Below are 27,388 nucleotides of genomic sequence, written 5' to 3'. Positions count from 1 at the left end.
TCCAGTCCGCAGACCGACGCTCTATCCACTGAGCCAAACCGGTTTTGGCAACTGACGGACATTTTAAAAGATAATGATAACTATGCCTGGGTCCTTTCCCAGGCCAATTGACTCTCTGGGCCATGGTGCCTAAATCAATGAGGTTTGTTTGTCTTTTGAGCTCTCCAGGTGATTCTAATGTGCTGCCAGCGATGTAACCATTGCTAAAACCACAGCTAAGAGCTGATTGCGGAGACGATTTACTCAGAATCAGTTATCCTAATCAGTGATGTGCTGGCCAGTGTTTTAGTAATGGGCAGAGGCAGGGAAGCCCTGAGGGTGGCATTTATAAATTTCCTCCCACCATGGCTGATTTCAAGCTACCAAAGCAAGGTCATTGAACTGGGACCAGGGATGAGTTGTGGACAGAGCCATCCGGAGCTGGTTCCAGCACACGCTGCCCAAAGTTGTTGTTGCCAAAATTGCTTCCAAAAGTACTGGATACAGTATCCCAAGTGTGTTTTGTTGTGCTTGTCATTGGCATTGTATCTTGACAGTTCAAAATCCCTGAGAAATTCTTTTGTGTTCCCGAAGCATCCTTATAATTCTGAACCTGATTTTTCATTCTTACAAATCTTTAAAGTGATATTTGTAGTTCAGAAACTAAAAAATATACCCACCATTTATTGACCACTTACAAATTTGTATTTGGTCATTTATTTATCAATTCTCACAACAAAATCAATGTCTATTACTTTTTCCTATTTAATTAGGGGGAAATCAGGGTCAGCAAAGTATAGAAACTTCTCAAAGCCACACAATAATGAGTGTCAGAGCCAGGATTAGGACCTATGTCTCTTTGTCTGCAGAGCCCATATTCTTGAGCATAATGCTTAAGTTGTGGCAAAAGAAGAGATATTTTCAAGTAACCCAAGAAAGTTGATAAATCTACAGGAAGAAAGCTGGGGTATAAAGCTGATTTCAGAAATCCTTACAGCAACAATAAATGAGCAACTGAGCTTATAGCAATTTATGGCAGGCTGTTACTTTGAATTAGACAGGTTACTCAGGATTTTAGAACTGGTATGCTTTATAATTAATCTTCCCTCCCTTTATTTTTTCATTAATGCTATACCTTAATTATTAAATGTAAGTGAATTTCATATATTATCTGTAAATAACCACTGATGATTTGTGTTACATGTACATATAGTAAGATTTTTGAGCCCTGAATAGCTCATACTATCTGAGGCATATTTATATCTCCTACAGTACCTAGCAAACTAGACACATAGAAGATTCAATAAAAGTCCATCAAATAATGGAATTGATACCTTGTCTTGATGTAATGAATGAGCAAATCCAAACAGCTCTTTTAAATCCCCTCTGGACAAGATAGAGTTTAATAAAATGGGGAAAAAATACTGTTCAAACAAAAAGAGACATTATTCTCAAATGAATTTTTCTAGACTCTTAGATAACCAAAACAATTTGACACTATATCTCATATATCATTAAGGTTTAAACCCACCTCTGTAATCTAATATACAGCATTGAATGATAAGCACTAACATGCCATTTGAATATTAAAGTAAAAACAACTGGTTCTTAGTTTTCATTCAGTGGGAACTAAGGAAAAAGAAAAATCAGTAAATACCAAATGACTTCCTGGTCTCTTTTTATCACCCTTATCTTTCAAGATTACTTCCTTTTCATATACTATTTTTTTCTATTTCCTTAACCATAATAAAATACTTATGCAAAGTCATCAGATTAATTTTTACTCAGACTGCAATACAAACATGTCCTGAAAGCTACGTAGCATTGTGTTTATGCTATAGCAGTCACAGAATGTGACCTGCTGAATATGTGGTCCACTGAAAATGTAAAGGTTCTGTATTTTTATGCCATTGATAAAGTCAACACCAGCAGAATCAATGTTACTTGTACATATTTTTTTCTAAGGATAACCTCACAAAAATATTTCTGCTTCTCCTAATTTCTGAATCTTTCACCTATTGTGAAACAAAAAGGTTTAATTAACATTTAATTGTATTAATTTATTCTCCCAGTTTAAAAGCTCAGTTCTAAAAAGGAGAAAAAAGTTACCATGGCAAGTGGCTAATACGCTTGAATTCTTAGTTTAACTCAAGACAAAGTTTTCATAGATGATCAAAGGCTTGCACAGTATGTAGCATTTGACAGCAGTAATGAAAAGTGGAAATGGGTCTGCATTTTGTAAAGTTACTTTTCCATATATTATGTAACATAAATATTAATGAAGGAAAGGAAAAAATTAAACTCCAAGAATTAAGAAAAATCAAGGTTTGCCCTGGCTGGTGTGGCTCAGTTGGTTAGGCGTTGACCTGTGCACCAAAAGGTTGCAGGTTCAATTCCCAGATGGGGCACATGATCAAGTTGCAGGATCAGTGCCTGGGCGGGGAGTGAGGCAGGCAGAGCATGCAGGAGGCAGCCGGTTGATGTTTTGCTTTCACTTCAATGTTTCTCTCTCTCTCTCCCTCTCCCTTCCACTCTCTCTAAAAATCAATTTAAAAATCTTTAAAAAATTAAAAAATAAAGAAAAATCAAGGTTTGGAGAACCTTCTGTTTCAACATAACTGCTGTTGGTGTTGACTTTATTGATGGTAAGCAAATACAAAACCTTTCATTTTTAATAGGCCTCCTATTTGACAGATCACCTTCTGTGTTTCAGAAGCAACCTATATGTCCAAAGAGCATAAAACCACGTGGCCTTGGGACACTGCACTCTCATTGGTGGATCTTCCTATGGTCATGCATTTAGGAATAGAGTCTCTAAACAGCAAAGTTGGACAGCCCTGACAACTTTCTGCATGTATGACTTTTAGACATTTTTATTCTTTAAAAATAACTGGCTTACTAAGAGGAGCTAAATAGGCTGTGGGATTTCAGGCAAGTCGTGTCATGCTTCTGTGACTCGGGCTCCTATAAATGAAGAAACTGCCCCCAGTCTGACTTACTTTTGTTTAGGAGCAAAATAAATAAATAAATAAATAAATAAATAAATAAATAAATAAATAAATAAATAAAATCTAAGTCAATGTTTATAATTAGACTTTTACAAACCATAGACTTTTATAGGGGGCTCATATAATTCATCATTTAATCCATGACATTTTTTAGTCTGGAAGAAACTATTAATAATTAAGCTAGGAAAACAGGCATAAACCAGAACAGTCTAGGCTGCATGGGGACGGTCACCTTTCCTATACAGCACTGTTGTCAAGAGAGGATGAGAAACATTGAGACTCGCAGGTTTGCTCTGAAACGAGGCAGAGTGAAGGATACCGCATGTTGGCTTGGAGAACGCAGCCCCTTCGGCGACTCACCTCAGCGGGTAGCCCAGTGCTTTCGGTCCCACAGCTGAAATACTGTCTGTTCACCTCAGGACCTTGAGCACTCCCAGCAAGGGGAACCATTGTTTCTATGTCTTTTTTCTAATTTATAAACATTACAATTGGGCCGCTGGGTTGCACCACTCCAGGGTAGGTCACCACACAGAGAATACAATGTGCGTGATGCCTCGTGGTTCTCCTACTTCGGGACAATAAAACAGATTTAGAAAGAAGGAGAAACAACTCACAAGAAATGGATTCGCTGATTTCTGGCAGCTCTGGTTGTGTGTTCTTCCTCAGCACAAAGTTGTAGACAGCCTGTGTACATTTCCGCAGGGCATGCCCCTGTGATGATCTCCCTTCTCTCCCCCTCTCTCGTGCAGCGACTCCAGCCAGCTCCAGCAGCTTCACAACCAGGTCCTGCTGGAACAGCAGCAGCTGCAAAACCCATCTCCCTCGTCTCCCAAGGAGTTTCCTTTCCACACGAGTGTTTTGAACTCCATTGCTTCCCCAGCAGGGACAACGCCCAGCAAGCCTGTGAAGACCCCCTCACCGCAGACGTTCAGCCTGGCCCGGCCCAAGCATTTCTTCCCCTCCACGAATACCAACACCGCCTCGGCAGCCGCGGCCCCGTCCAGCTCCCCAGTGTTCGCCCTGAGCAGCACTCCTCAAACCATGCAGAGGACAGTGAGCAAAGAAAGCCTCTTAGTTTCTCACCCCTTCGTGCAAACCAAACCTCTAGGAGGAGTTTCCGTCCAAAACGAGCCAACCCCTCCAGGTCCAACGGAGCCGGCACCACCGCCACTCTCCTTCCCCATCGCCGGCGGACACCAGTTTCAGCCCCGCTGTGTGTCTCCAAGTCCCGTCTCTCCCACCAGCCGGATCCAGAACCCAGTGGCTTTCCTCAGCTCCGTCCTGCCTTCCCTCCCTGCCATCCCACCCACCAATGCCATGGGGCTGCCCAGAAGTGCACCGTCCACGTAAGTGTCGTTGAGGTGTCTCCACGTAAAAGCTGTCAGTTCAGAAGGGACACATACAAAACAGCTCGGTCTGGGCCAGGACTCTCATTTAGTGGACTCCTGAATAATCCTGTTTATTAGACACAACATGCATATCGAGCACCTTAAGACAAAGGGCATGATCGATTTAAGTCATTTTTGTAATCAACATGTTGAAAACACTTCTACTAGCACAGGTGCTCTGTGCAATGCTCCACCTTTGCACACAGCATGCCCTCCATAAGTGCTTGATGACTCCTGCTGTCTCGTTGCCATCTTAACCGCTCTGATTTCTGGGCCTTTCTACACTGACCAGTGCTTTTCACGGGTGTGTTGGCTGTGAATTTATTTTACAGGCCATCCCAGGGACTAATGAAGAAAAATGCCAAGTCTCCCCAGCCAGTGAATGATGATTACATTCGTGAAGCTAAGAATGCAGTGATTCTAGACTTGGGGAAAAAAATGAATTTCAGTGATGTCAGATCCAACCAGCAGGTAAGATTGGTGGGTTCAGGTGGTTTATTTCAATGCGAGGAAAATAATTTTGCTTCATTCAGTCCTTCTTCGGGTGCTCAGGTCATCTTCATTTGCTTAGGAATCAAGTAGGGCAAGAGTCCAGCTTTCTGGATCTAAAAGTTTTCAAAGCAAAACATCCCCAAACAAATGCATACTCTTCAAAAGAAATCACATGCTCCGTGAGGTTAACCAAAGGTCACGTAGTAAACTCCATCCACGTGGATCTCAAGTTCTTGATTACCATGTAGTTAACTCAGTTTACCTTTTTACAAGTGTTTACCTGAAACAGAATATGTTAAAGCAGGAGAGAGACTAGCTAGTCTGTGGCCCATTCGAGCAATCCTCAGCCCGGTTTTGGCAGACACCATCACGTCTTTGAGATAGTTCAATATCTGAGCTTGAGATGCTCTAGACCAGGAGTCCTCAAACTTTTTAAACAGGGGGCCAGTTCACTGTCCCTCAGACCGTTGGAGGGCCGGACTATAGTTTTAAAAAAACTATGAACAAATTCCTATGCACACTGCACATATCTTCTTTTGAAGTAAAAAAACAAAACGGCAAAAACACCCGCATGTGGCCCGCGGGCCGTAGTTTGAGGACGCCTGCTCTAGACTTTAAGGAACTGGGTTCAAGCTTCTTTTTTTCTGACTCCTTCAATCCAATGTGCCTGGAGGTCTGCTCACCATTTCCTCTCAATCTTTGCATTCGTCGAAACGTGTGAAGCAGCCATTAGGCAATATCCTGCGGTTCAATCTGTACAAATCCTTGCTTTCTAGTACGTGTTTACACTAAAGGAGAAAAAGGAAAGCCATATGTGACCATCAAATAAAAGAAAGATAGACTCTTTTCTTATTTGAGTCATTTATTTTTGCATTTATAAGGTGATGTGTTTTTTTAAATGCAGGTTTACGTTTTAATAACCTAATTCTTGATTTATTTGCCAAGGTGGGAACTGATAGAATCTACTTTGAAATAAAACATACAGTTTCAATCAAAACCATATGCCAAATATTGTGGAATTTGTGACGTAAGTGCTGGAAATAAGGCTGGAAGGGAGGATCCAGTTCCCCCTGACCATATGCTGTTTTCCTTAGTGTTTCTGTCTCTTATTTCCAGTGGACCATGGATGTACAATATTTTACAATTGTGTTATATGTTGGGCAATTTTTACTGAGTGGATGCTTTTGAAAATGTGCTGCTTAACACCTTTATAAAATTGACTTTAAATTACTGAATTGAAGCAGAATATTTAAGCTTCCCATGATTGAGTACACTTCCCATGTATTATTTCACCAAGTACATATATTTCTGGGAGGAAATACCAAGGCACTTATTCTTCTCTCCTGTCTTCTAGATAGAGAAACTGAGGCACGGTTGTCAAACTGTCAGTGGTGGAACTACAATTAGCGCCTGGTCTCCAGGACACTTTCACATTTTCCCTGAAACTCTGCTGCCTTTTTCAGTTTTATGACAACAGTTATCTTCAAGCCCCATAAATGTGGCTCTGTCTAGTGCAGATTTGTTTTCCTATAGTACCGGCATCTATTTGTGGTTGTTAATCCTTCTAAGTGACATTGAAATCAGAGCTGTGTTCAGCCTATGTCTTTTACAACTCAGAAAGGAAGCAGCAATTAGAACCCATGTAAAAATGGTACCAGGTCAGCACACGAGCTGTTTGATTAGTCTGTAGGGAGATCCATGCTAATCCATGGCCCAACTCAGGAGAAAGTAGGGTTTTCCTCCTAATTACCTGAAATGTGAGCATATAGAAACATGAACTTCCATAAGCTGAGTGCCAAAACCCAAGTAGAACTCCTTATTAAATCTCCATTGTGAATTAACTTCAGGGCAAAGAGCAGAGACTCAGAGCAGTCTCAAAAACACCTCAGCACTCTCTTCTTTAGAGAATTATTATTGAGATTAGTTTTAGATTGCTTTCTGTGCTTGGATAATGAAAGCCAAGCTGCACAAATGCAATGCAGGAAACTAAGGAGCTGTCTGAGCTGGAACGCTTGCATGAGGTTGGTAGATGTTGATTCTGAGGAAGTTTTGAGGAATAAAACGATGACCATATTATAATATTGTTTTATAGTGAAAATGTCGTGAAGAACTGCCTAAAATGTGGCCCATTAGTAAACTTAAGAAGAAGAAAATTGGCTTAGAAAAGTGGAGAATAATCATAAAGAAACACTTATGTATTGATAGCCATCTATACCTGCAGTCTGTTTTCAACAGAATACGATTATCTGTTTTCTCACTTCCTTGTTGGCCTGCACATATGAGGGGGAGCATGTGATTTCTTTGAAGAGTATGTATTTGTTTGGGTTTGGGTTTTTTTGCCTTGAAAACTTTTAGCTCCAGAAAGCTGGACTCTTGCCCTACTTTATTCCTAAGCAAATGAAGAATAGTACCTGTCGTAGAACATTCATGTGTTCTAGCATTACTACACAATGCTGAGCATAAAAATAAATCAGAAGTCCCTAAACAGTGAATATTATTGATTACAGATAATTTCCTCCTCAGAACTCAAACTTCTAAATTATTTTTTTAGAAAATGGGTTTTCTTTGATATACCTATCACTTTTATTTCTCTGTTGTAATATTCCAGCGTTTATCCTCTAACTTGTTTTATATGACATTTCTAATTATCAATTAATATTTGCTTGTTGGTTCTTGGAACTTTGTGCCAATAAAGGTGTCATCAGATGTTCATATTTATTCAGATGTTCATATTTATTAAAATGTTTCGCTTTCTAAACAGGTATGTCTAAAAAGAATTTTTTTTTCTCTCCATAGTCCTATAAATTTATCTAATGAGCTAATTCTGCTCCTGGCAATCTCAAATGTGAAGCTATCTCAAAACCATTGTGACCACTCTTCATTCATAGAAGGTTCTATGGTTACTGTGTTGCAAAAATACAATCTTGGTCCAGTAATACAAAACTTCCAGCCCTGGTAGTAACCAACACTCCAATCCTTAATGAAAACTAAGACCCACACACAAACCCCCTCTCTCAAGCCATTCCCCAGGGACTTCTGCAAGATACAAACCTAAAAAGCCAGGAAGGGAACCATGGCCAGCTTCTCTCTTTTTTGCCCCCTCCTGCCCCACTTCACTAACTGCTATTTCTGACTCCTTCCTTTCCCAACCACGGAGGGACAAAAGCTGACCCCACACTGGCTCTGTGTCATGTGTGACCCACGTGTGCATGACGAGAGCCATCACGGTCCTCTGCCCTGGAACAATGCAGGAGTGCAGGCCACTCAACGCTGCCTTCAGCTTGGCCACCAACAAAAGTCCACCTCACTCTTCACTCTCGATTTCTTAGGCAGGAGCCAGACCTTGCTAGACTTCAGGTGAAAGGGAGGTACCCAGGGGCTGGAGGTGGAGGTAGGACATGCGCAGACATTAATAACGCTCTCCAAAGTCCTCTCACTGGATCTTCTCCCTCCTGACTCTTGTATCTCTGATGGAAGTGAAGGCTTTAAATCGTCCAACCTATTCTTAAGCACCAGCTCTGAAATTTCTGGAAAATAGTTTGTCTCCCAACTCACTTGTTTTCTGATATGTAGCCCATCTTGGTGCCTCAGTAAAAACTTCCAGTTAAAATCTGCTTACAATTATATGCCCCATAGTTACAAATAGTATTTTAATTAAATTTATTGGAGTGATATTGGTTAACAAAATTACACAGTTTCAAATGTGCAATTCTATAATACAACATTTGTATATTATATCGTGTGTTCACTATCCAAAGTCAAGTCTTCTTCCGTCACCATATATTTGACCGCCTTTACCCTTTACTACCTCACCCCCAACCGCCCTTCCCTCTGGTTACCACTGTAGTCTGCATCTAGGAGTTTTTGTTTGTTTATCTTTTTGTTCATTTGTTGCTTTCAGTATTAAATTCCATATATGAGTAAAATCATATGGTTATTGACTTTTTCTATCTGACTTATTTTGCTTAACATGATATTCTCAGGATCCACCATGTTGTCACAAATGGCAGTATCCCATCTTTTCTTATGGCTGAGCAGAATTCCATTGTATATATGTACCACATCTTCTTTGTCCAGTCCTCTGTTGAAGGACACTTCAGTTGTTTCCATCTCTTGGCCACTGTGAATAATGTTATAATAAACATATGAATAAATGTTTTCAAAATTTTCAGATAGACGCCCAGAAGAGGGATTGCTGGGTCATATGATAACTCTAGCCGTAATTTTTTGAGGAATCTCTATACTGTTTTCCATAGTGGCTGTACCAGTTTACATTCCCACCAACAGTGAATGAGGGTTCCTTTTTCTCCTCAACCTCTCAAACAGTTGTTATTACTTATCTAGTTGATAATAGCCATTCTAACAGGTGTGGGGTGGTATCTTATTGTAGTTGGATTTGCATTTCCCTTACAGCTAGTGAAGAGCATCTTCTCATATCTGTTGGCCATTTGTATGACTTCTTGGGAGAAGTGTCCATACAGGTCCTTTGCCCGATTTTTAATTGGATTGTTTGTTTTTTGTTATTGAGTTGTATGAGTTATTTATATATTTTGGATGTTAACCCTTTATCAGAGGTGTTGTTTACAAATATCTCCTGCCATCCGGTTGGTTGCCTTTTTGTTTTGTTGTCGGTTTCTTCTGCTGTGTGGAAGCTTTTTAGTCTGAGATAGTCCCACTTACTTATTTTTGCTTTTACTTCCTTTGCCTTGGAGGTCAAATTAATAAGACACTCTCTAAAACCAAGTCCATTAGTTTAGTACCTATGTTTTCTTCTATGTAATTTATTATTTCAGGTCTAATATTTAGGTTATTGATCCATTTTGATTAAATTTTTGTGTATGGTGACAAATAGCAGTCTAGTTTTATTCTTTTGCATATGGCTTTCCAATTTTCCCAGCACCATTTATCGAAGAGGCTTCTTTTCTCCATTCTCTATTTTTGGCTCCTTTATCACAAATTATTTGCCCATGTACATGTGGGTTTATTTCTGGGCTCTCGGTTCTTTTAATATTTTAAAAATAATTCACTGAGTGTTTTATTCTCATCATCCCCCCATTTGTGGTATTGGTGAAACAAATATTTAACCAGTATGTGTACATTTACAGTATAACAAAATATGCATATTTTCATCATATTGCTTCTGTAGTCCCTTGTGTTAAATCCCCCAATTCAAACATTTTAAATTCTGTAAAATCAGGCCCCATGTCGATAAAATCATCAGAACAAATTCCGGATTCCTCAAAGATGTGATAGAGTTGGAACAAGTGCTTGCCCCCATGTCTTTCATGTATTCACTCATTCTTCAGATACTCCCTGAGTACTTGCTATGAGGCAGGCATTCACTATTTAGGTGCTGTTGATATAGTGGTAAGCAAGATAAACAAGATCTCTGCTCTTATGAAAGTAACGTTCCAGTGCTTAGAGATAGTCAATCTTTCAATCAAGAAACAAGCAAACAAGAAAAATACTAGATAGCAACTGGTGTTAGACAGGAAATTAGAGTGCAGAGTTATTTTATTTTTAAAAATATGTTTTCATTGATTTTTAGATAGAGAGGAAGGGAGAGGAAGAAAGAGATAGAAACATCCATTAGCTGTCTTCTGCACACCCCCCTGGGCATCAAGCCCACAACCGGGGATGTGCCCTGACCAGGAATTGAACCGATGACCTCCTGGTTCATGGGTCAATACTCAACCACTGAGCCACACCGGCCAGGCTGGCGAGTTACTTTAAATGAAGTGGCCTGGGAAGGCTGCTTTAGGGAGTTGACATTTAAGCTTGATAGAATATGACAGGGAGAGTGAGTGAAAGGAATTGAGGAAAAGTACTAGATTTAGGGTTTAAGTGGGTACTCAAAGGGTGGTCTGAGGACCTGCAGCAATCTGCAAGCTGTCCCCTCCCCCCCTTGGGATAAGTACAGAAATTGAGAGTAACCATTAAGAAATTTCTATAGTAACTTGACAGAGAAATTTTATGTCTATTAAACATAATAATTTTGAATGCTTTTAAATTTTCATTTTTCTAGTAATTTTTACAAAAGTACAGGTTGGACATTTTTAGAAATATGGGGGAAAGACAATGTGGGGAAACTCTGGCTTAACCACTTAACCAAGTGGATGAGCAGTGATGCCATTTCCTGAGATGACAAAGAGCAAGGTGGGAGCATCTCTTGGGGGATGGAAATCAAGTGGGCATGGTTTGGACCATGCTCAGTTAGAGATGCCCATTGGGCACCCAACCCATGATGTAGAGTAAATTGTTGGGTATATGACTCTCATGATACAGAGTAGATCATTAGGCATGTGAGTTCTGAGGAAAGACCAGGCTTGGAGACAGGACTTGGGGCTATCAGCATACAGAAGGTATCTGAAGCTATGGGATTGGATGAGATCACCTATCTAGGAGACTGATAAGAGGCAGCAAAGAAGACTGATAAGAGGCAGCCAGAGAAAGAGAAGGAAAACCAGTATGGTGTCATTAAAACCAACAGAAGAAAATGTTTCAAAAAGGATAAAGTAGCCATCTAAAGCTGCTGAGAGGTCCGGTAAGGTAAGAACAGATAAGTGACAACTGGATTTGGCAAATTTGGAGACCGTAACAATAGTAATTTCAGTGGAACAGTGAGAACATCATCCTAATTGGAGTAGGTTAACAAGAGAATAGGTGGCATGGAAATTATCCTGTAACAATATAAAATTGCTTCAAGTAGTTTTGTTGTGAAGGGAGCAGAGAGATGTAATGAAGACCTAGGTGGAGTCAAGAAAGATTTATTCAAGACAGATTTTCCTCAAGTATGCAGATGGGACTGTCTAGTAGAACCAGGACATCAGTAATGCAGACATACATCAGAGTGCAATTCAGAAAAGCTTTGCCAAAATACCAGATAGGCAGTTCTACATATTGAAATGGACATTAATAGTAGTTGTGGAAATTACATTCCATCTTCATTCCATTCCCTACAGGATTCTACTGGGGCTCCATGCTCAAGGTGAGGAATCGGGGTTCACTAAGGCAGTTTGGGATTATAGTAGAGATACTGAAATCTCCTTTAGTGCTCATGGTGAGGAACTGGGAATGGTACATGCCTGGTTTATTGGGATTCCACGTTATAAATCTAACATCTGAACCATAAAAAGTTGCTCCTTCAAATTATAATGACACCTTCTAACTCACTCATAGAAATTGAAATTGAAGCATGTTTGCCATTTTGACAGGAGTACAAAATTTCAAGCTTTGAGCAGAGACTGATGAATGAAATAGAATTCCGCTTGGAACGTACCCCGGTTGATGAGTCCGATGATGAAATCCAACATGATGAGATCCCCACGGGCAAGTGTATTGCTCCCATCTTTGACAAAAGACTTAAGCACTTTCGAGTCACAGAAGGCTCTCCAGTCACATTCACCTGCAAAATCGTTGGAATACCTATCCCAAAGGTAAGGGAAGATGACCAGCCAGTTGGCAAAGCAACAACACAGAACTGCAGACATTACCTTAAGAAAGTCTTAGCAGACTCAAGTGAAATATCTACTAGGGCCAGTGGTCGGCAAACTCATTAGTCAACAGAGCCGAATGTCAACAGTACAACGATTGAAATTTTGAGAGCCAAATTTTTTAAACTTAAACTTTTTCTAATGCCACTTCTTCAAAATAGACTCGCCCAGGCCGTGGTATTTTGTGGAAGAGCCACACTCAAGGGGCCAAAGAGCCGCATGTGGCTCGCGAGCTGCCGCTTGCCGACCACGGTACTAGGGAAATAAAAACCAATACCAGAGCCCTGACTGCATAGCTCAGGTGGTTAGCGTGTCGTCCCAATATGCCAAGGTTGCAGATTGATCCCTGGTCAGGGTACATATAGGAAGCAACCAATGAAAGCATAAATAAGTGGAACAATAAATTCGATGTTTCTCTCTCTCCCTCCCTCCCTCCCTCCCTCCCTCCCTCCCTCCTCCTTTTCTTCCTCCTCCTTCCCCCCTTCCTCCCTCTCTTTAAAATCAATAAAAATAAAAATTGGAAAAAAAACACACAAAAACACCAAGCCTCGCCAGCATGGCTCAGTGGTTGAGCGTCAACCTATGAACCTAGGAGGTCAGGGTTTGATTCTCTGTCAGGGCATATCTCTGGGTTGTGGGCTCAGTCCCCAGTGTGGGGTGTGCAGGAGGCAGCCAATCAATGATACTCTCTCATCATTGATGTTTCTATTTCTCTCTCTTCCTCTCCCTTCCTCCCTGAAATCAATAAAAAATATACATATTTTTTAAAAAAAACAATACCAGAAAGTTAACAAAATCCAGTAATTTGACTAAAAGAGATAGTCAGGAATAGGATTGTTAAGTAGGCCAAAAATAAATCAGACTTATAGGTAAATTAGAATTTTATTAAAATGTTAAAATAAACTTCTTAGTCACGATCCTCTGTTTTGGGCTATTGAGTCTCTCAACCATCACTCTCGCCAAATTGATATATTTTTTTTAACACTTATTGAATATCCACAGTGTGCCTGTTGTTGTACAAAGTGAGCTATATTTGTATCATTACTGTTAGGTTGGTAAATGCTAAAAATGTCATATCATTACCACTGGCTGCTGAAAATCTTATGAGTCATCAGATTTTTTGGCAGTCAGCTGAGAGAAGGATTTACACCCAGTATGGCTGTAGCAAGGGATCTCTCCACTCTTCTTTCACAAAGGATAATTAGCATGGCATTAGCGTGTATGGTTAGGTAACCAGGAAATGTAGAGGAGGGCAGCTGCAACCTGTACTAATCCCACCCCCTCCCCCTCTTTGAGAGAACTCCTTGATACATACAGAATTTAACCTGAGAAATATATATATTCAAATTTTAGCCAGATGAGAAATTCAGTGAGTGAATCCTGGCCTCATTCTACTTGGCATAATAAACTGCACTATTCTTTCAAGCAAGGTGAGCTATTCCAGGTCCTGAGATCTGCAGCTGCAGAAGACTTGAGCCTGTAATGGGATAGGATAATGGGAATAGGATAATGGGAAAAGATTCAGGCTCCTGGTTTTCTTTACTTTACCTCTGAAAACACGTCTGGTTCTTAGGGTAACTTTTTAAGTAATTATGAAGTACAATAAAAATAGTCAAAAGCTTTATCTCTATCCTAAATTACATAGACTTTTTAACTTAAGCATTGTATAAGTACAGGAGCATATCACACTGTTTTTAATATGTTTTATAATTTTTTAAGTGTTTTGTAAGAGATACGTCACTTATTAAGATGTGCCTCACCCTACTCCCTACTTCATTATTCCTTAAAGATGTACAGAACAATGTATTTCCTCCTTGACTATCTTTCATTTCAGGTCTACTGGTTCAAAGATGGGAAGCAGATTTCAAAGAGAAATGAGCACTGCAAAATGAAGCGAGAAGGAGATGGGACATGTTCTCTGCACATCGAGTCCACCACCAGTGATGACGATGGCAACTATACCATCATGGCTGCCAACCCCCAGGTGGAGATGCAGAGTTTTGCTGCATGCTGAGGAAGGAGCAGTTGATGTCATAAATGATAACTTGAGAAGTGCGAGTTGCTAAGGATTACTGAGGAAAATGAATGAGAAGCATTGTGATTGTGTGTAACTAGAGCATAGTACCACAACTTAGAAAACCAGTTAGCCACTGATGGGTCCCTCAACCCCTCAGCCTTTGTCAAAGGGTTTTAGTGATATCTATTCACTGTGAACACATCCCAGGCCTATTGGGCTTACTCTTGTGTATATCAACTCATTGAATCTCTTGAAGAGTCAAATTAATCTATCAAAGAATTTGTTGTTTTTGTTATTTAGAGAAAAAGCAAATTACTTCACAAAGTCTTGTGAATATCTCTCAAACTCATAATCTCCTATTTTGGGGGGTAAAAGTTAGAAGGCCATAATATTTTGCTTTCCTTTTCTGAATAAGATTAACTTAAACTTTTCCTAAAAGATATGGCTGAATAAATATGTTCAACTACCATTAGAATAGGAATTTCTACTCTCACCCACTCTTTCTATTAAAATATTAGTTTTGAAGGTAATCTTTATTGAGGAAAGTATAAGAACACTTGGCCATGATCTCTGTGTGTGGCTGCAGATAATGTTAAATGCACAAGAATTCTTTTTTTTTTTTCATTTGTGCTCTATGTATTTCTCAACTTAAAAATGGAAGTCATCAAAGTGTTCTTAAAAATCTCTCCCCCTGGAATATGAACAATGATTTAAGGAGTCATATTATATTTTTATCCCCCCAAAGAAAACTTATAATAGTTAGGTTCATAATGTTCGTGTCCAGAAAAATTTATATAAATTGAAAAATATGTAGAATTCTTACTTTAATCTTGTTCATTTTCTTAGGGGAGAATCAGCTGCTCTGGCCACTTAATGGTACAAAGTTTGCCTATTCGCAGTCGACTAACATCTACTGGTCAGTCTCACAGGTAAAGACAATATGAATCTTCCTTCTCTAACCCCTCCCAAGCACCATTACTTAATGTGTAGTCCTTCACCTGTAGCATCAGTGTCACCTAGGAGCTTGTTGCAAATGCAGAATCCCACGCCTCACCCCAGAATTACATTTTAATAATATCCCCAGGTGACTCATAAGTACACTAAATTTGAGAAGTACTGGTCTACAGCACACTTTTTAAAATATATATATTTTATTTATTTTTTACAGAGAGAAAGGGAGAGGGAGAGAGAGTTAGAAACATCGATGAGAGAGAAACATCAATCAGCTGCCTTCTGCACACCCCCTACTAGGGATGTGCCCGCAACCAAGGTACATGCCCTTGACTGGAATCGAACCTGGGACCCTTGAGTCCACAGGCTGACGTACAGCACACTTTGGATACTTCAAAATTTGTAACCATCAGTGGCACCTGTGTACATATAAATCAGACTCTTTAGATTAAATTACCATTTTCTCTTCAATAAAGTAAAAACTGTTAATGATTATATGCATATAGATTGAATATTGTTGTTGTTGTCTCCAATATACCAATTTTCTCCAATAAGCCACTTGGCTTTCTTCTTCTCTGATTTTACTAACCACTAAGAGGAAAAAGCATGGCGTTTCCTTGAGTCTTATAGAGGCCATAAAATCTTAGCAAAGCATTCCATAGTTGCTGACATGGATGAATTAAATGTGACTTACCAAAGAAACAAAAATAGAGACTCATGTTTCAGATACAGTATTTCACCACCATTGCACTATACCTTCTTCTCTTTTTTTTTTCTTCAAGAACAGCTGTTACTGTTGGTCAGTCTGAACCAGTAAGTTCATGATTATCTTAATGGTCTGCCATAATTTATAGGCAGGTCAAATTTTATTACTCAGAGACACAGGGATTGCAGCTGCCTTGTTCTGGGCAATAAACAGGACTTCTCTTTTGGATCTCATTTGAGGTTCGACTTGAATACTGATATATTTGTTTATTTTGAGACTTTTGAACAACTGGTCAAACCCAAGAAGAGCTGAGCCACTTAACCCAGAATGACTTCAGAGAGAAAGAAGCTAAAGCCTGTTTATTTGACTACAGATCTCACAAGATAATCCTACAGCATATGAGATACTTACCACTTTGTTTTTTTACATGAGCTTCACACCACTAACAAATATTATATTTATTATTTGTTTATGGTCCAGCAACATCCTTTCCCTCCCTCACCGCACTGCAAAAAAAATTTTTTTTAAAAAATCTGTTCTCCAGGCCCTATAGTCATGCCTGCATGCCTACTGTCATAAATTTGTAAACTGGTTTCTGTATTTAATGCCTGAACATCTTTGTTGTTATAGGGGAAGGTCCCGAGTGCAAGAAAGAGACAAGGAGCCCCTACAGGAACGCTTTTTCCGCCCACATTTCCTGCAGGCTCCTGGGGATATGGTAGCTCACGAGGGGCGCCTCTGTCGGCTCGACTGTAAGGTAGACCCTAGCACCCATCCATCCTTGGTTCCGGATCGGTTCACATTTTGCAGTTGTTTGCTTGTTTGCACTTATTTTTGTTTGTATTTGTTTTGTGTGGTGTTTTTTGTTTGTTTGTTTGTTTGTTTTTTTCAAGGAAGAGGAGACTGGGGAAGGGAGAGAGATCACTTAACCCACCCACCCACAATGCTCTTTTGGAGTGTTTAATACCAGACAAAAGTATTTCATGAAATTTTTAAATCATTATATCTTTTTTTTTTTTTAATCCTCACTTGAGGATATTTTTCCATTGATTTTTAAAGAGAGTGGAAAAAAGAGGGAAAGACAGAGAGAAATATCAATGTGAGAGAAACACATCAGTTGGTTGCCTCCTACATGAGCCCCAAATAGGGCCCGGGCCAGGGAGGAGCCTGCAACCCAGGTAATCCCATTAAGCGGGACCCTTCAGTCTGCAGGCCGATGCTCTATACACTGAGCCAAACCGGCTAGGGCTTAAATCGTTATATCTTCATAATGGTATTGTATTGAGTTAATGCTGTGTTTGTAAAAGACAACCAAAGAGGTGTTATAATTCCATTTTCCTTATGGTGCCTGGAAAGTCTTTATTACTATAAAGCCAAAAGTGTGACTTTTCCATCCTTGGAGCAAATTGCTGTGAGATAGAGCCTTTTAAAAATTATAATCATGGCCCGACCAGCATGGTTCAGTGGTTGAGTATCGACCTATAAACCAAGAGGTCACAGTTGGATTCCCAGTCAGGTCACATGCCCGGGTTGCAGGCTCGATCCCCAGTGTGGGGCATACAGGAGGCAGCCAATCAATGATTTTTCTCTCATCATTGATGTTTCTCTCTCTCTCTCTCTCTCCCCCTCCCTTCCTCTCTGAAATCAATAAAAATATATTAAAAAAATAAAAATTATAATCATAAAAAGATGGCTCCAAGGCAATTATGATAACAGACACTAGTTTCTCATGCTAGTCAACATTCATCACCTGTAGCCATTCCACAGTCTAATTCTGTGATCAGAAACGAGGTTCACTTAGGCAGCCTGGATATCTCTCAGTACGAAGAGAAACTTAATCATTCCATCTGCCTCGACAAAGATGCAGAGTACGATGGAAACTTTATATGCAAACCTGTAAAGGCTTGTGGGTAAGCATTCATAAAGTCCATTTCTCTTGGTGATTCTTGCTCTCCCAATGAATGCCTAAAGAATATTTGGGATTGACTATTACTTCTTTCACCCTAAACCCTAACAGATACCCATGCCTGTGTCCCATCCCCAGAGAGCCTGATTTAACATTGCTATGTTAAATAGTGGGCATCAGGATTTTCAAATGCTCCCCACGTGATTATAATACACAGCAAGGTTTGGAAACACTGGTTTAATGTCTGCCTTTCACTTGGCTCCTCTCACTTAGTAGATATGTGAACAAGGTGTCATCACTGAAACTGACACTGCAGGCCTTTTTAGCTTCTTCATTCTTATTTTTTCTATAACTAGAGGCCCGGTGCATGGATTCGTGCACTGGTGGGGTCCCTTGGCCTGGCCTGTGGGGATCAGGCTGAAACTGGCAGTCCAACATCTCCCAAGGGGTCCCGGAATGCGAGAGGACACTCTGCAAAGTTGCTGTCACTCGGTAGCTCCTACGTTGAGTGTCTGCCCCCTGGTGGTCATTGCACATCATAGCTAACAGTGGGTCTGCTAGTCAGCCAGTCGGCTAGTCACTTAGGCTTTTATATATAGATAGATTATGACCTGAATTTGGGGTCAAAATACTATACAATTTAAATTCATGTGGCCATTCATCCAGATCCCTCTTGTCCCAATGTCTCTTCACTATCCCATGTTTTCTTTCACTATTTGGTGCCAGATAAGGATGAAGAATTCAGCCACCAAATCAATCTGCCTGTCACCAGTCTCTCACTTGCCTTAGCTCTCCTGTTTTGTTTTTTTTTAGGTGAGTGGCTTACCGCCCCCAGAGCTGACGTGGCTGCTCAATGGACAACCTGTGCTACCAGATGTCTCCCACAAGATGCTGGTCAGAGAGACTGGAGTCCACTCTCTGCTCATTGACCCTCTCACTCAACGTGATGCGGGGACCTACACGTGTGTTGCTACCAACAAAACCGGACAGAATTCCTTTAGTCTGGAGCTCACTGTAGTAGGTAAGGTTTGCTGCTGGGACCCTTAAACGTGACTCCGTCCAACGTCATTGCCCAAATATACAGAGCCTCTGACACAATTCTTTAGTCCTTTTCCCCACCAGGTCTAATCTCAGTTTCCCCTTCACTGTAATAGGGGCCATATTTTGTACATTGCTTTCAAAGACATATCAGTAAGCTAAAAATATAATAGGGTGCCGTGTGCCTAGTATGCATGCAATAAATGAGAGTCATTTTAATAGTTAATTTATCAATTAATTAATTATCCAATTAATGAACTGAGCATTACTAAATTCAAGTCACTTGCCCTGCAGTTCATCACTCCTGGAACACACAAGGCTCTTGCTCACCCCACTCTCTAAGCTTCCATACCTTTGCATCAATGGTCCATCTACCTGCCCTTCTCTGCCTAGCAACCTCTTACTCAGTCCCTAAGGCTTAATTAAAATGTCACTACCAAGGCCCAGAGGACCCACTAGGCACATCCTCCTCTGTTTCCATAGCACTTAGGCAAGGAGACACTCTCAGAGCACTTACTCTGTAGTCATTCACTCCCATGCCCCCGGAAAAGACTATGAGCTTCTAAGGTCAGAGATTCTGACCTGTTCTTCTGTGGATCTCCGGCGTCTGACTCTGCCTGCAACATGGAAGGTGCCCAACAAATTCTGAGTCCATAACTAGACAATGAATTTTTACCTTATAAGATGATGTGAATAAAATGAACGCCTGCAAAAAAGGACAAGTCATCGTCACCTATGTGGTACCAGCCTTTCGGGGTAGTAGTCCAGCCAGAATTAAATTTCAGAACATACAAATTTGTGTGCTGGGCTTTCTCCCAGGTGTGGCTCCTACAGGAAATCGGGGTGGCTTCAGCATGCTAATCCTCTCTCCAGGCCAGTGGCTGGTTCCCCCACATATCTTTTTCCTTTTCTCACTCGTGATTTCTTCTTACCGACAGAGTAGAACAAGTTTATTCTGCAATGATATATTGATGGCCAACTTTTACTTTTCCCCGCTCTTTTGCTTAAATATTGACTCTGGAACCCCAAGATCTGTGGTATATTTGTCTTAATTGTTTCCCCCCACCCCCCTACAAAAACCTCCTTGAGAAGTATAAATTGTGTATTTTTAAAAAATAGTATATGCTTCTTTCAACTTTTCTATAGCTATAAACTTCTTCCAAATAAAAAGTTCTAGAAAATTAATATATCTTTTACAAAATGAACTTCTATAAAAAAGAAAGAGGAGATGTGCAGCACATAAAATATATTGTTTCTCAAATTTTACTGCTGAGCAAAAAAGGAAACTCCTTAAATTGCACACCTACCATTTGCATCCTCTGTGTGCGACCCAGACGCTTGGTGTTGCTTCTGATAGGATGTGCAGAGACAGTTTCCTCATTTCTTTTTTTAATCCTTTCTGGAGCTTTTGTCAAGGCAGTGACTCCCACTTGGAGGAGTGAGAAGTGTTCTGAAGAGGAGCTAAGGGGGTGGGGGGTCTACTCTGCTAAATTCCAGAACTGGAATGAGTTTGAGAAATGAACCCAAAGGCACTTACTGTTCAAACAAGAAATGTCCTTCTCTTGTTCAGCCAAAGAGGTGAAGAAAGCACCTGTGATCCTGGAGAAACTGCAGAACAGTGGGGTTCCCGAGGGCCACCTGGTCAGGCTGGAGTGCCGGGTGATAGGCATGCCGCCGCCCGTGTTCTACTGGAAGAAGGACAATGAGACCATTCTTTGCACCAGAGAGAGAATCAGGTACGGACCCCACATTCAGAGGAACACCCACATCTCTCTGTAGCCTTTTGAATCTGGCTTCTTTTGCTGAGATTAATGCATTTGAGTTATGTCCATGTTATTGTGCATATCAAGAATTTATTCCTCATTATTGCTGGGGAGTAGTCTATTGTATGAACGTCCCACCATTTTTAACTGTGAAGACATGGGACGGGGGAGGGGCTGGGAGGACGGGTGTAAAGGGGGGTAAACAGGAGACATCTGTAATTCTATCAACAATAAAATATATACAGGAAAAAAAAATGTCTAAGGAGGAGCACTTGAGATCTTGCTTCCCAACATATGTCGTCAGTTTGGCTCAAATAAACTCCTATAAAAATTAAAAACAGCCCTGGCTGGGTGGCTCAGTTGGTTAGAGTATCTTCCTGTGCACCGAAAGGTTACAGGTTCAATTCCCGGTCAGGGTACATACCTAGGTTGCAGGTTTGGTGTATACATGAGAGGAAACGAATTGATGTTTCTCTCTCACATCAATGTTTCTCTCTCCTGCTCCCTTCTTCTCTCTCTGAAATCAATAAAACATATTCTTAGGTGAAGATTTTTAAAATTACAAATAAACAAAAATGAACGAAGAATTTATGAAGACTAAGCATAGTTTCTGTCGTGTGTCTCTAGTCATATTAGTACCCAGAAAACCTCTGTGATGATGATAAGCTAAAATAAAATAAAGCAAAACAAAACGTTAAGGCAGTTAAACTCCTTCTCTATCCATCATCACCACATGGTTGTTTTTAAAGTAACTTTAAGGATCAAGTTTCTTACAGTGGGTGCCTTGCTTGATTTCTCTAACCAACTTTATTTCTTTGCCATTTTGGTTTTATGCCACAAGGGGGCAAGCAAACAAAGGCAGCTAGTGTACAGAAATTCCTACTGAGAATTATTTCTTCACAGTCAAGGAAATTTGTCCCAGGGACTGTTGCAGCTGTCAGGTTTTAAAGAATTTGGGCATCTGAGAAGTCTATGTATATATAGGTCAGGATTTTTCTCTGGTAAAACTTAAGAAAGAACTGAGAATATTCTCAAGTTCACACTTCAGTCTAAATCAGTGGTTCCCAACCTTTTTTTGGCCATGCCCCACCTAAGCATCTCTAAAATCCTGATGCCCCCCTCCCCTGTGACATATAATTCTTATTATTCAAAATGTGAACTCCTATTCACGTGGAGGAAGCCTAAAAGGCCATTCGCTTGGTCTAAACAAGCTTCCAAAGAACATGGCATCCATGAAAGAGAAAAATAAAAGAATGAAAGGACAGTTGAAGTACTGAGGAAGAAATCACCAAGAAATTGTTAAAAAAAGAAAAAGAAAAAAAAGGATATGAAGTGATATGAAAAATAGCAAATAAAGTTTCAAAACATATAATAGAGAACTGAAATGCATAAATATGTCACAATATATACTTATATACTGTATGTGAGGCCCCTAAAACCATAAGAAATGCAAAAATTCACTGTTAATGACTCATTCTCGAATTGCCCTCCTTAAAAATCAAATTGCCCCCCTGTGGGGTGTGTGCCCCACATTGGGAACCACTGGTCTACATGAAGGTAACAGGTTCAACCCAGCCTGAAATCCTGGTGGAATTACCCGGGATTGCAATCTTCAGGCAAGGTGGAGAACTACTGATGTAGAGGAAACAGAAGGAGAACATGCTCATTTGCTCCTGAACTGTACTGAGCTAAATGCTGCACATGCCCAGTTGGTTACACTAAGAAACACTCCCTCCATGCTAACAGTTCCTCTGGGCTTGGGACCAAGCTTTTCCATCACTTCCTAACAAAGTTCCTGTTGAAATGTCCAACCTGGTTTGGAAAAGAGATTTTTCTGGACTTTGGTTGTGACAAGTAGGGCTGCCTGGTGGGGAGTTGGAGCAATCGAGAGAACAAGACCGGGTCTCAGCCTTCATCACAGCCTCGCTAGGTTAATTGTGGCTCTTTTGTGACTTCTTTCTACCTCAAGCTTGCCTTTGATGTTTGCTTTAAGCTGGGTTCCCCTTTCCTCCACCTAGGAACACTGCACCACTGGATTTGTCCCCAGAGTTTCCCTGAGCCCATACCTTGACAAGCCGATTCTGCCCCCAGATGCAATATGGATATATTCTTTCTTTTCTCCAGTATGCACCAGGACACGACGGGGTATGTCTGCCTCCTCATTCAGCCTGCCAAGAAATCAGACGCCGGATGGTACACACTATCAGCAAAGAACGAAGCCGGTATCGTGTCGTGCACTGCTCGGCTGGATATATATGGTAGGTGTACTGGCATTGGTTCAACATCTGTATGTAATAGGCAACTTTTTAAATCTTTTTTTTTTTTGCCCTGGCCGGCGTAGCTCAGTGGTTAGAGTGTTGACCCGTGCACTGAAGGGTCAAGGGTTCGATTCCTGGTCAAGGGCATGTACCTGGGTTGCAGGTTCAATCCTGTCCCTGGTCAGGGTGTGTGCGGGAGGCAACTAATTGATGTGTCTCTCTCTCAATCTTCCTATTTCCCACTTTTCCTTCCTTCCACTCTCTCTACTAGTATATATCAATGGAAAAAAATATCCTCGGGTGAGGATTAACCAAAAAAAAAAGTAATTGTCTAGAACCTAAGGTCCCTGCTATTTATTCATAGGTGTACATCAGATACCCCCCCTTTTTTTTAGTGCCATAGAGGAGGAGACTTGGCCTGCTATTTTCCTAGGTTTAATATTTAGAGGAAATATATAGCTTTCTGATTATTTTCCCTTATTCTTAGGCTTGAAAAGAAACTCAACTCTGAGAGAAGCTGACTCTAATGTACTTTCCCCAGGGAAAGTCAGTGGAGAGAGGACAGCGATATGTTTGTTAATCTAGGCTAGGTTCCTTAACCATTTCACAAGCTTCACCTGTCTGAAGAAACTAGGTCTCCAACTCCATACCAATAAACCCTGAAACTGATGACTCACCCCAGCCCTGCCCTCAGTGGCAGAGTTCCCAGTTCAGTTTGTCCTGGTTCACCTCTTCCTTATTCCTGTCCTGATTCTACAGCACCAATAGGAGGCGCTGTTTCCTTAGTTGGGACTTGTGGGTGGAGGAAGGGATGGCAAACTTGGGCTAACATCAATCTCCTATGTCCCTCACCCCACTTCCTGCCTGTCTGAGGAATGAGGACAGTAGGCTCCTCTCTCTCTTGGGAAGGAGGGCTTCTAATAGTAGCAATTATAGGCGTCTGGGTGCGATGTCAGAGAGAGCAGGGAGAGGCTAAGGGATGGCGGGCTGGGGGAGAGGCTTGACTAGCTCTTTACTGTGGCCTCCCAAGGGCTGGCTCTTCAGTGGAATCACTGTAAGTTTTGTCCTGGGTTTTGTAGCTTCTGAAGTTTGATCTTATTAATTCACTCAGAAGTATTTAAACTCTGAAAGACTGATTTAAAACAATGAAACGAACAATGGACCAATTTATAAATGGGAATGCTGGATACCTTTTTAGAACCCAGAGCCTCATGATTCCTCACCTGATACTCCCTCTTCTTCACATCAAAGCCTCTGGAAACCTAATCAGAAGACTGTGTGGCAGTTTCTGAATCAGGAACAACAGTGGAGACTGGGCAGTTTGGATGGATAGTTCATTCAAGCCATGGGCCACGCCTACTGATTGTGTCTGCTAAAAACAGGGTCTCCTTTGGACAGTGCTTGGTGAACATGGGATCTCTCATACATTCTCTTTTGCCCTGAACCGTGCTTGATGGCACATAATTACTTTTCAGTCTTCTTGCTATAACTCATGGCTGATTAGGGTGGTAAGAGCATGGGGTGGGTACTTCTCAGAGGTCAGGACCCATCTTTTGGCTTCCATTTCCACAGATTTCTGTCTCCACCTTCTGAGAGCCTACAGCTCTCTCTACACTGCCCCTCACAGGCCCCATGCTCGGTCGGTTAGAGGGGATAATTTTGATCAATCACCTGGGCGCCTACTCTTCCTTCTTATAGTCCCAGATCTTATTGGATTAGAATCACGGCTTTTTCAATTAGGGATTGAAGAGATCACTAGCTCAGTTTCCCTATTCCTGGCAGGGAAGGAGAGATTTCATTGTTCTCTTTTACCAATGAGTTATTGCAGACCCAGATATATGTTAAAGCTTTCCCAAGACCCCACAGAAAGTGTTGGAGTGGCAACAGAATGCACACCTGCGGTGCACTCCTCTGATTGCAGCATGTTATTTGGTTCATTTTCCAGCTCAGTGGCACCAGCAGATCCCACCGCCCATGTCCATCCGGCCCAGCGGCAGTCGCTATGGATCTCTCACCAGTAAAGGACTTGACATTTTCTCTGCCTTCTCCTCCATGGAAAGCACAATGGTGTATTCGTGCTCTTCTCAGAGTGTGGTGGAGAGTGATGAACTTTAAGGAGGTCTGGGTGCCTGCTGTGTCAGGGGGCAGACTGTGGAGAGGGAAGGAGGGTAAGCCAGAACCAGTGTTTCCCAAGCAACTGGATTTGAGTAAGTTCCCACACTGCTGGGCCTGTGGCAAGGAGTGTTTTGTGTAAATCCCCTGCAGACTCCTGCAGTCTCCGCTGGGGAAGAGAGGTGGGGCTGTGCCTTTTAAAGATTCCAACAAAAATGTGAGAGGACAGTAACAGGTGAACCGAAGATGTCATGCCGCTGCCACCCACTTCTTTGGGGAAAAGCTAGCATGCTCCCCTGCCCCATGCTGGGTTAGGGATGTTTAGACCCTACTAGGAGCAATTAGGGGCCATATATGCTTGGGCTGAGAAGAGTTAAACAGTAGTGACCTTAGGTTTCACTAACTCGCCAAACAATAAAAAGGAAGAAATGGGAGGTGTCAATCACCTTTCATTGATTACATCCATAGCTTTAGTTTCGGTGGCTTCCTTAAGTCAGCTTCTACTTAGCATTAGGAGGTCATGCCATGCAAGTCACATACATGGAGAAGCGTTTTTGCTTATCCTGGGTGTACTGAGCCACAAAACAAGGTGCCAAAATGTGCTTGAGATAACAAAATCACTGCGACCCTCAGTATTGCACAGGGCACTTATTCTATAGCCAAAACAGGGCTCCACCCACCTGTCGGCACCATTTTCTTTATACAATGGTGAGTGGAATTTATATATCCCTAGACTCTAGAACTAAGGGGTTGCTAATAAACCAGCCAATAAGAAATCTTCTGTGGGGACACTTTTTAAACTACTAGCTTCAATGGCCACTTGCAAACTATGCAAGAGTCATCTTTGTCTGCCCATAAATATACTGACCCTCCCGCTCCTCCCCTCTCCCCAAAAGTCTGGAGGTGTGTGAGGCAGTGAGGAAGAAAGAGATGCAAATAAGGGGAGGAAGTGACGGGAGAGTGTTCTTCACTTGCCCCTGCAGAGCAGTGGGTGTGAAAGGAGAGGTCTTTAGTAGTTGTGAATCGCTAGGAGGTCATTAACCAAATTGCATTGTCTATATATAAAATATTACGCTAACTGGGAAAGTAGAAGGGAAGGGGAATTTGCCTCTGTATTCTAACCCACCAATTCAAAACCTGCCTTTAAACTTAAGGGATTTTTAGACAAGCTCACTGCAATATCCCCAGTGCCTAGAAGAGTGCTTAGCACAAGTAGACACTCAACAGGTATTTTTTTGTGTGAATGAATCTTACATTAGATAGAGAAATCTACCATTCACACACTAGCCCAAAAATTGCCCTGGGATTGCTCATCACAGCACAATTTGCTCCCCAGTGATATGAACTGGAAGCATCTGTTACCAATCCCCTGTGCCCAAGTTTCTGGTGTTCCCTGAGCTGGGCACCCTCAGCAGGCAAATTACTCAAGTGAACAAATAGTTATTGCTTAGAAAGGCTTGACATTTTCTTCACTTCAAGGCAAGTATTTTCAGTATAAAAGTAAATTCATCCACTCAAAAAGTCATTTGTGTATATATAAGATGCTATGCTGGAGACTGTGAGATATACAAAGATATGAATAGGGCACAGTCCCTGGCCTCAAGGAGCTTACAATCTAGTAGAGGAGGTAAGATATAAGGCATGTAGAGTGCTGCTTCTTGGGAATATATATATTATCAAATAGAAGTTTCTAGTTCTCTTCATCCTATATTTTCATGACTCTAAAATCAAGGTTTCGGTCAATTATTTAGCAGAATTATTAGATTTTGTTTCCATTTTCATGTATGCAGAAACAATGCTAACAATATGGGCAACTGTAATAAAATAGCATGCATTTCATGTAGAATGCATCCTGCAAGACGTTCTATTTCCCTACTGGCGTCTGTTATGAAATCTCCTATAACCAAAGAGAACTTTCTAATTCCCGGATTGCTCCTTCACAGTTGCACACCCAACCTCCCCATCACATTTCTGTAAACCCTAGACAGTTCTCTCATGGGAGGATATTTTTCAACTTTATTTGTCCTAGCTTTCTGAATATTTTTTTAAATCTGTTGCCTTTTGGTGTTCGAGAGCTGGGATAAATATTATATTTGGCCATTAGATGGCACTGTCGAACCTAAAATATAAAAGCCCCCCCCCCCCCCCCCCCATTTGAAATTGAGCTATTGGATTATGGTAAAGCAGCGTTTCTCAAGGTCAGCATTATTGACATTTTGGGCTGGATAAGTCTTTGTTTGGGGGAACTGTGCACTCGGAGATGCTTATTAGCATCCC

At 41.1% G+C, this 27,388-nt stretch overlaps 1 protein-coding gene across 3 annotated transcripts in view; it reads left to right on the top strand.

Moving 5' to 3' along the window:
• The window catches only part of MYPN (myopalladin), a 97,366-nt gene extending 71,995 nt beyond the window's left edge, over positions 1 to 25,371 (top strand). For all 3 annotated transcript variants that reach the window (XM_079793905.1, XM_079793904.1, XM_079793906.1), the window contains 10 exons: positions 3,737 to 4,333; positions 4,708 to 4,846; positions 12,082 to 12,303; positions 14,195 to 14,344; positions 15,224 to 15,306; positions 16,665 to 16,791; positions 18,754 to 18,961; positions 20,549 to 20,714; positions 22,866 to 22,999; positions 24,945 to 25,371. In XM_079793905.1, the coding sequence (XP_079650031.1) occupies positions 3,737 to 4,333; positions 4,708 to 4,846; positions 12,082 to 12,303; positions 14,195 to 14,344; positions 15,224 to 15,306; positions 16,665 to 16,791; positions 18,754 to 18,961; positions 20,549 to 20,714; positions 22,866 to 22,999; positions 24,945 to 25,114 (1,996 nt within the window). In that variant the 3' untranslated portion in view covers positions 25,115 to 25,371. The remainder of the gene's footprint in view (positions 1 to 3,736; positions 4,334 to 4,707; positions 4,847 to 12,081; positions 12,304 to 14,194; positions 14,345 to 15,223; positions 15,307 to 16,664; positions 16,792 to 18,753; positions 18,962 to 20,548; positions 20,715 to 22,865; positions 23,000 to 24,944) is intronic.
• The last annotated feature ends 2,017 nt before the right edge of the window (positions 25,372 to 27,388 follow it).

Source organism: Cnephaeus nilssonii (genome assembly GCF_951640355.1).
Source record: "Cnephaeus nilssonii genome assembly, chromosome: 16".
Classification (NCBI taxonomy): Eukaryota; Metazoa; Chordata; class Mammalia; order Chiroptera; family Vespertilionidae; genus Cnephaeus; species Cnephaeus nilssonii.
The sequence above is the reverse complement of the archived record's forward strand: the minus strand, read 5'-3'. Positions and strand labels throughout refer to the sequence as shown.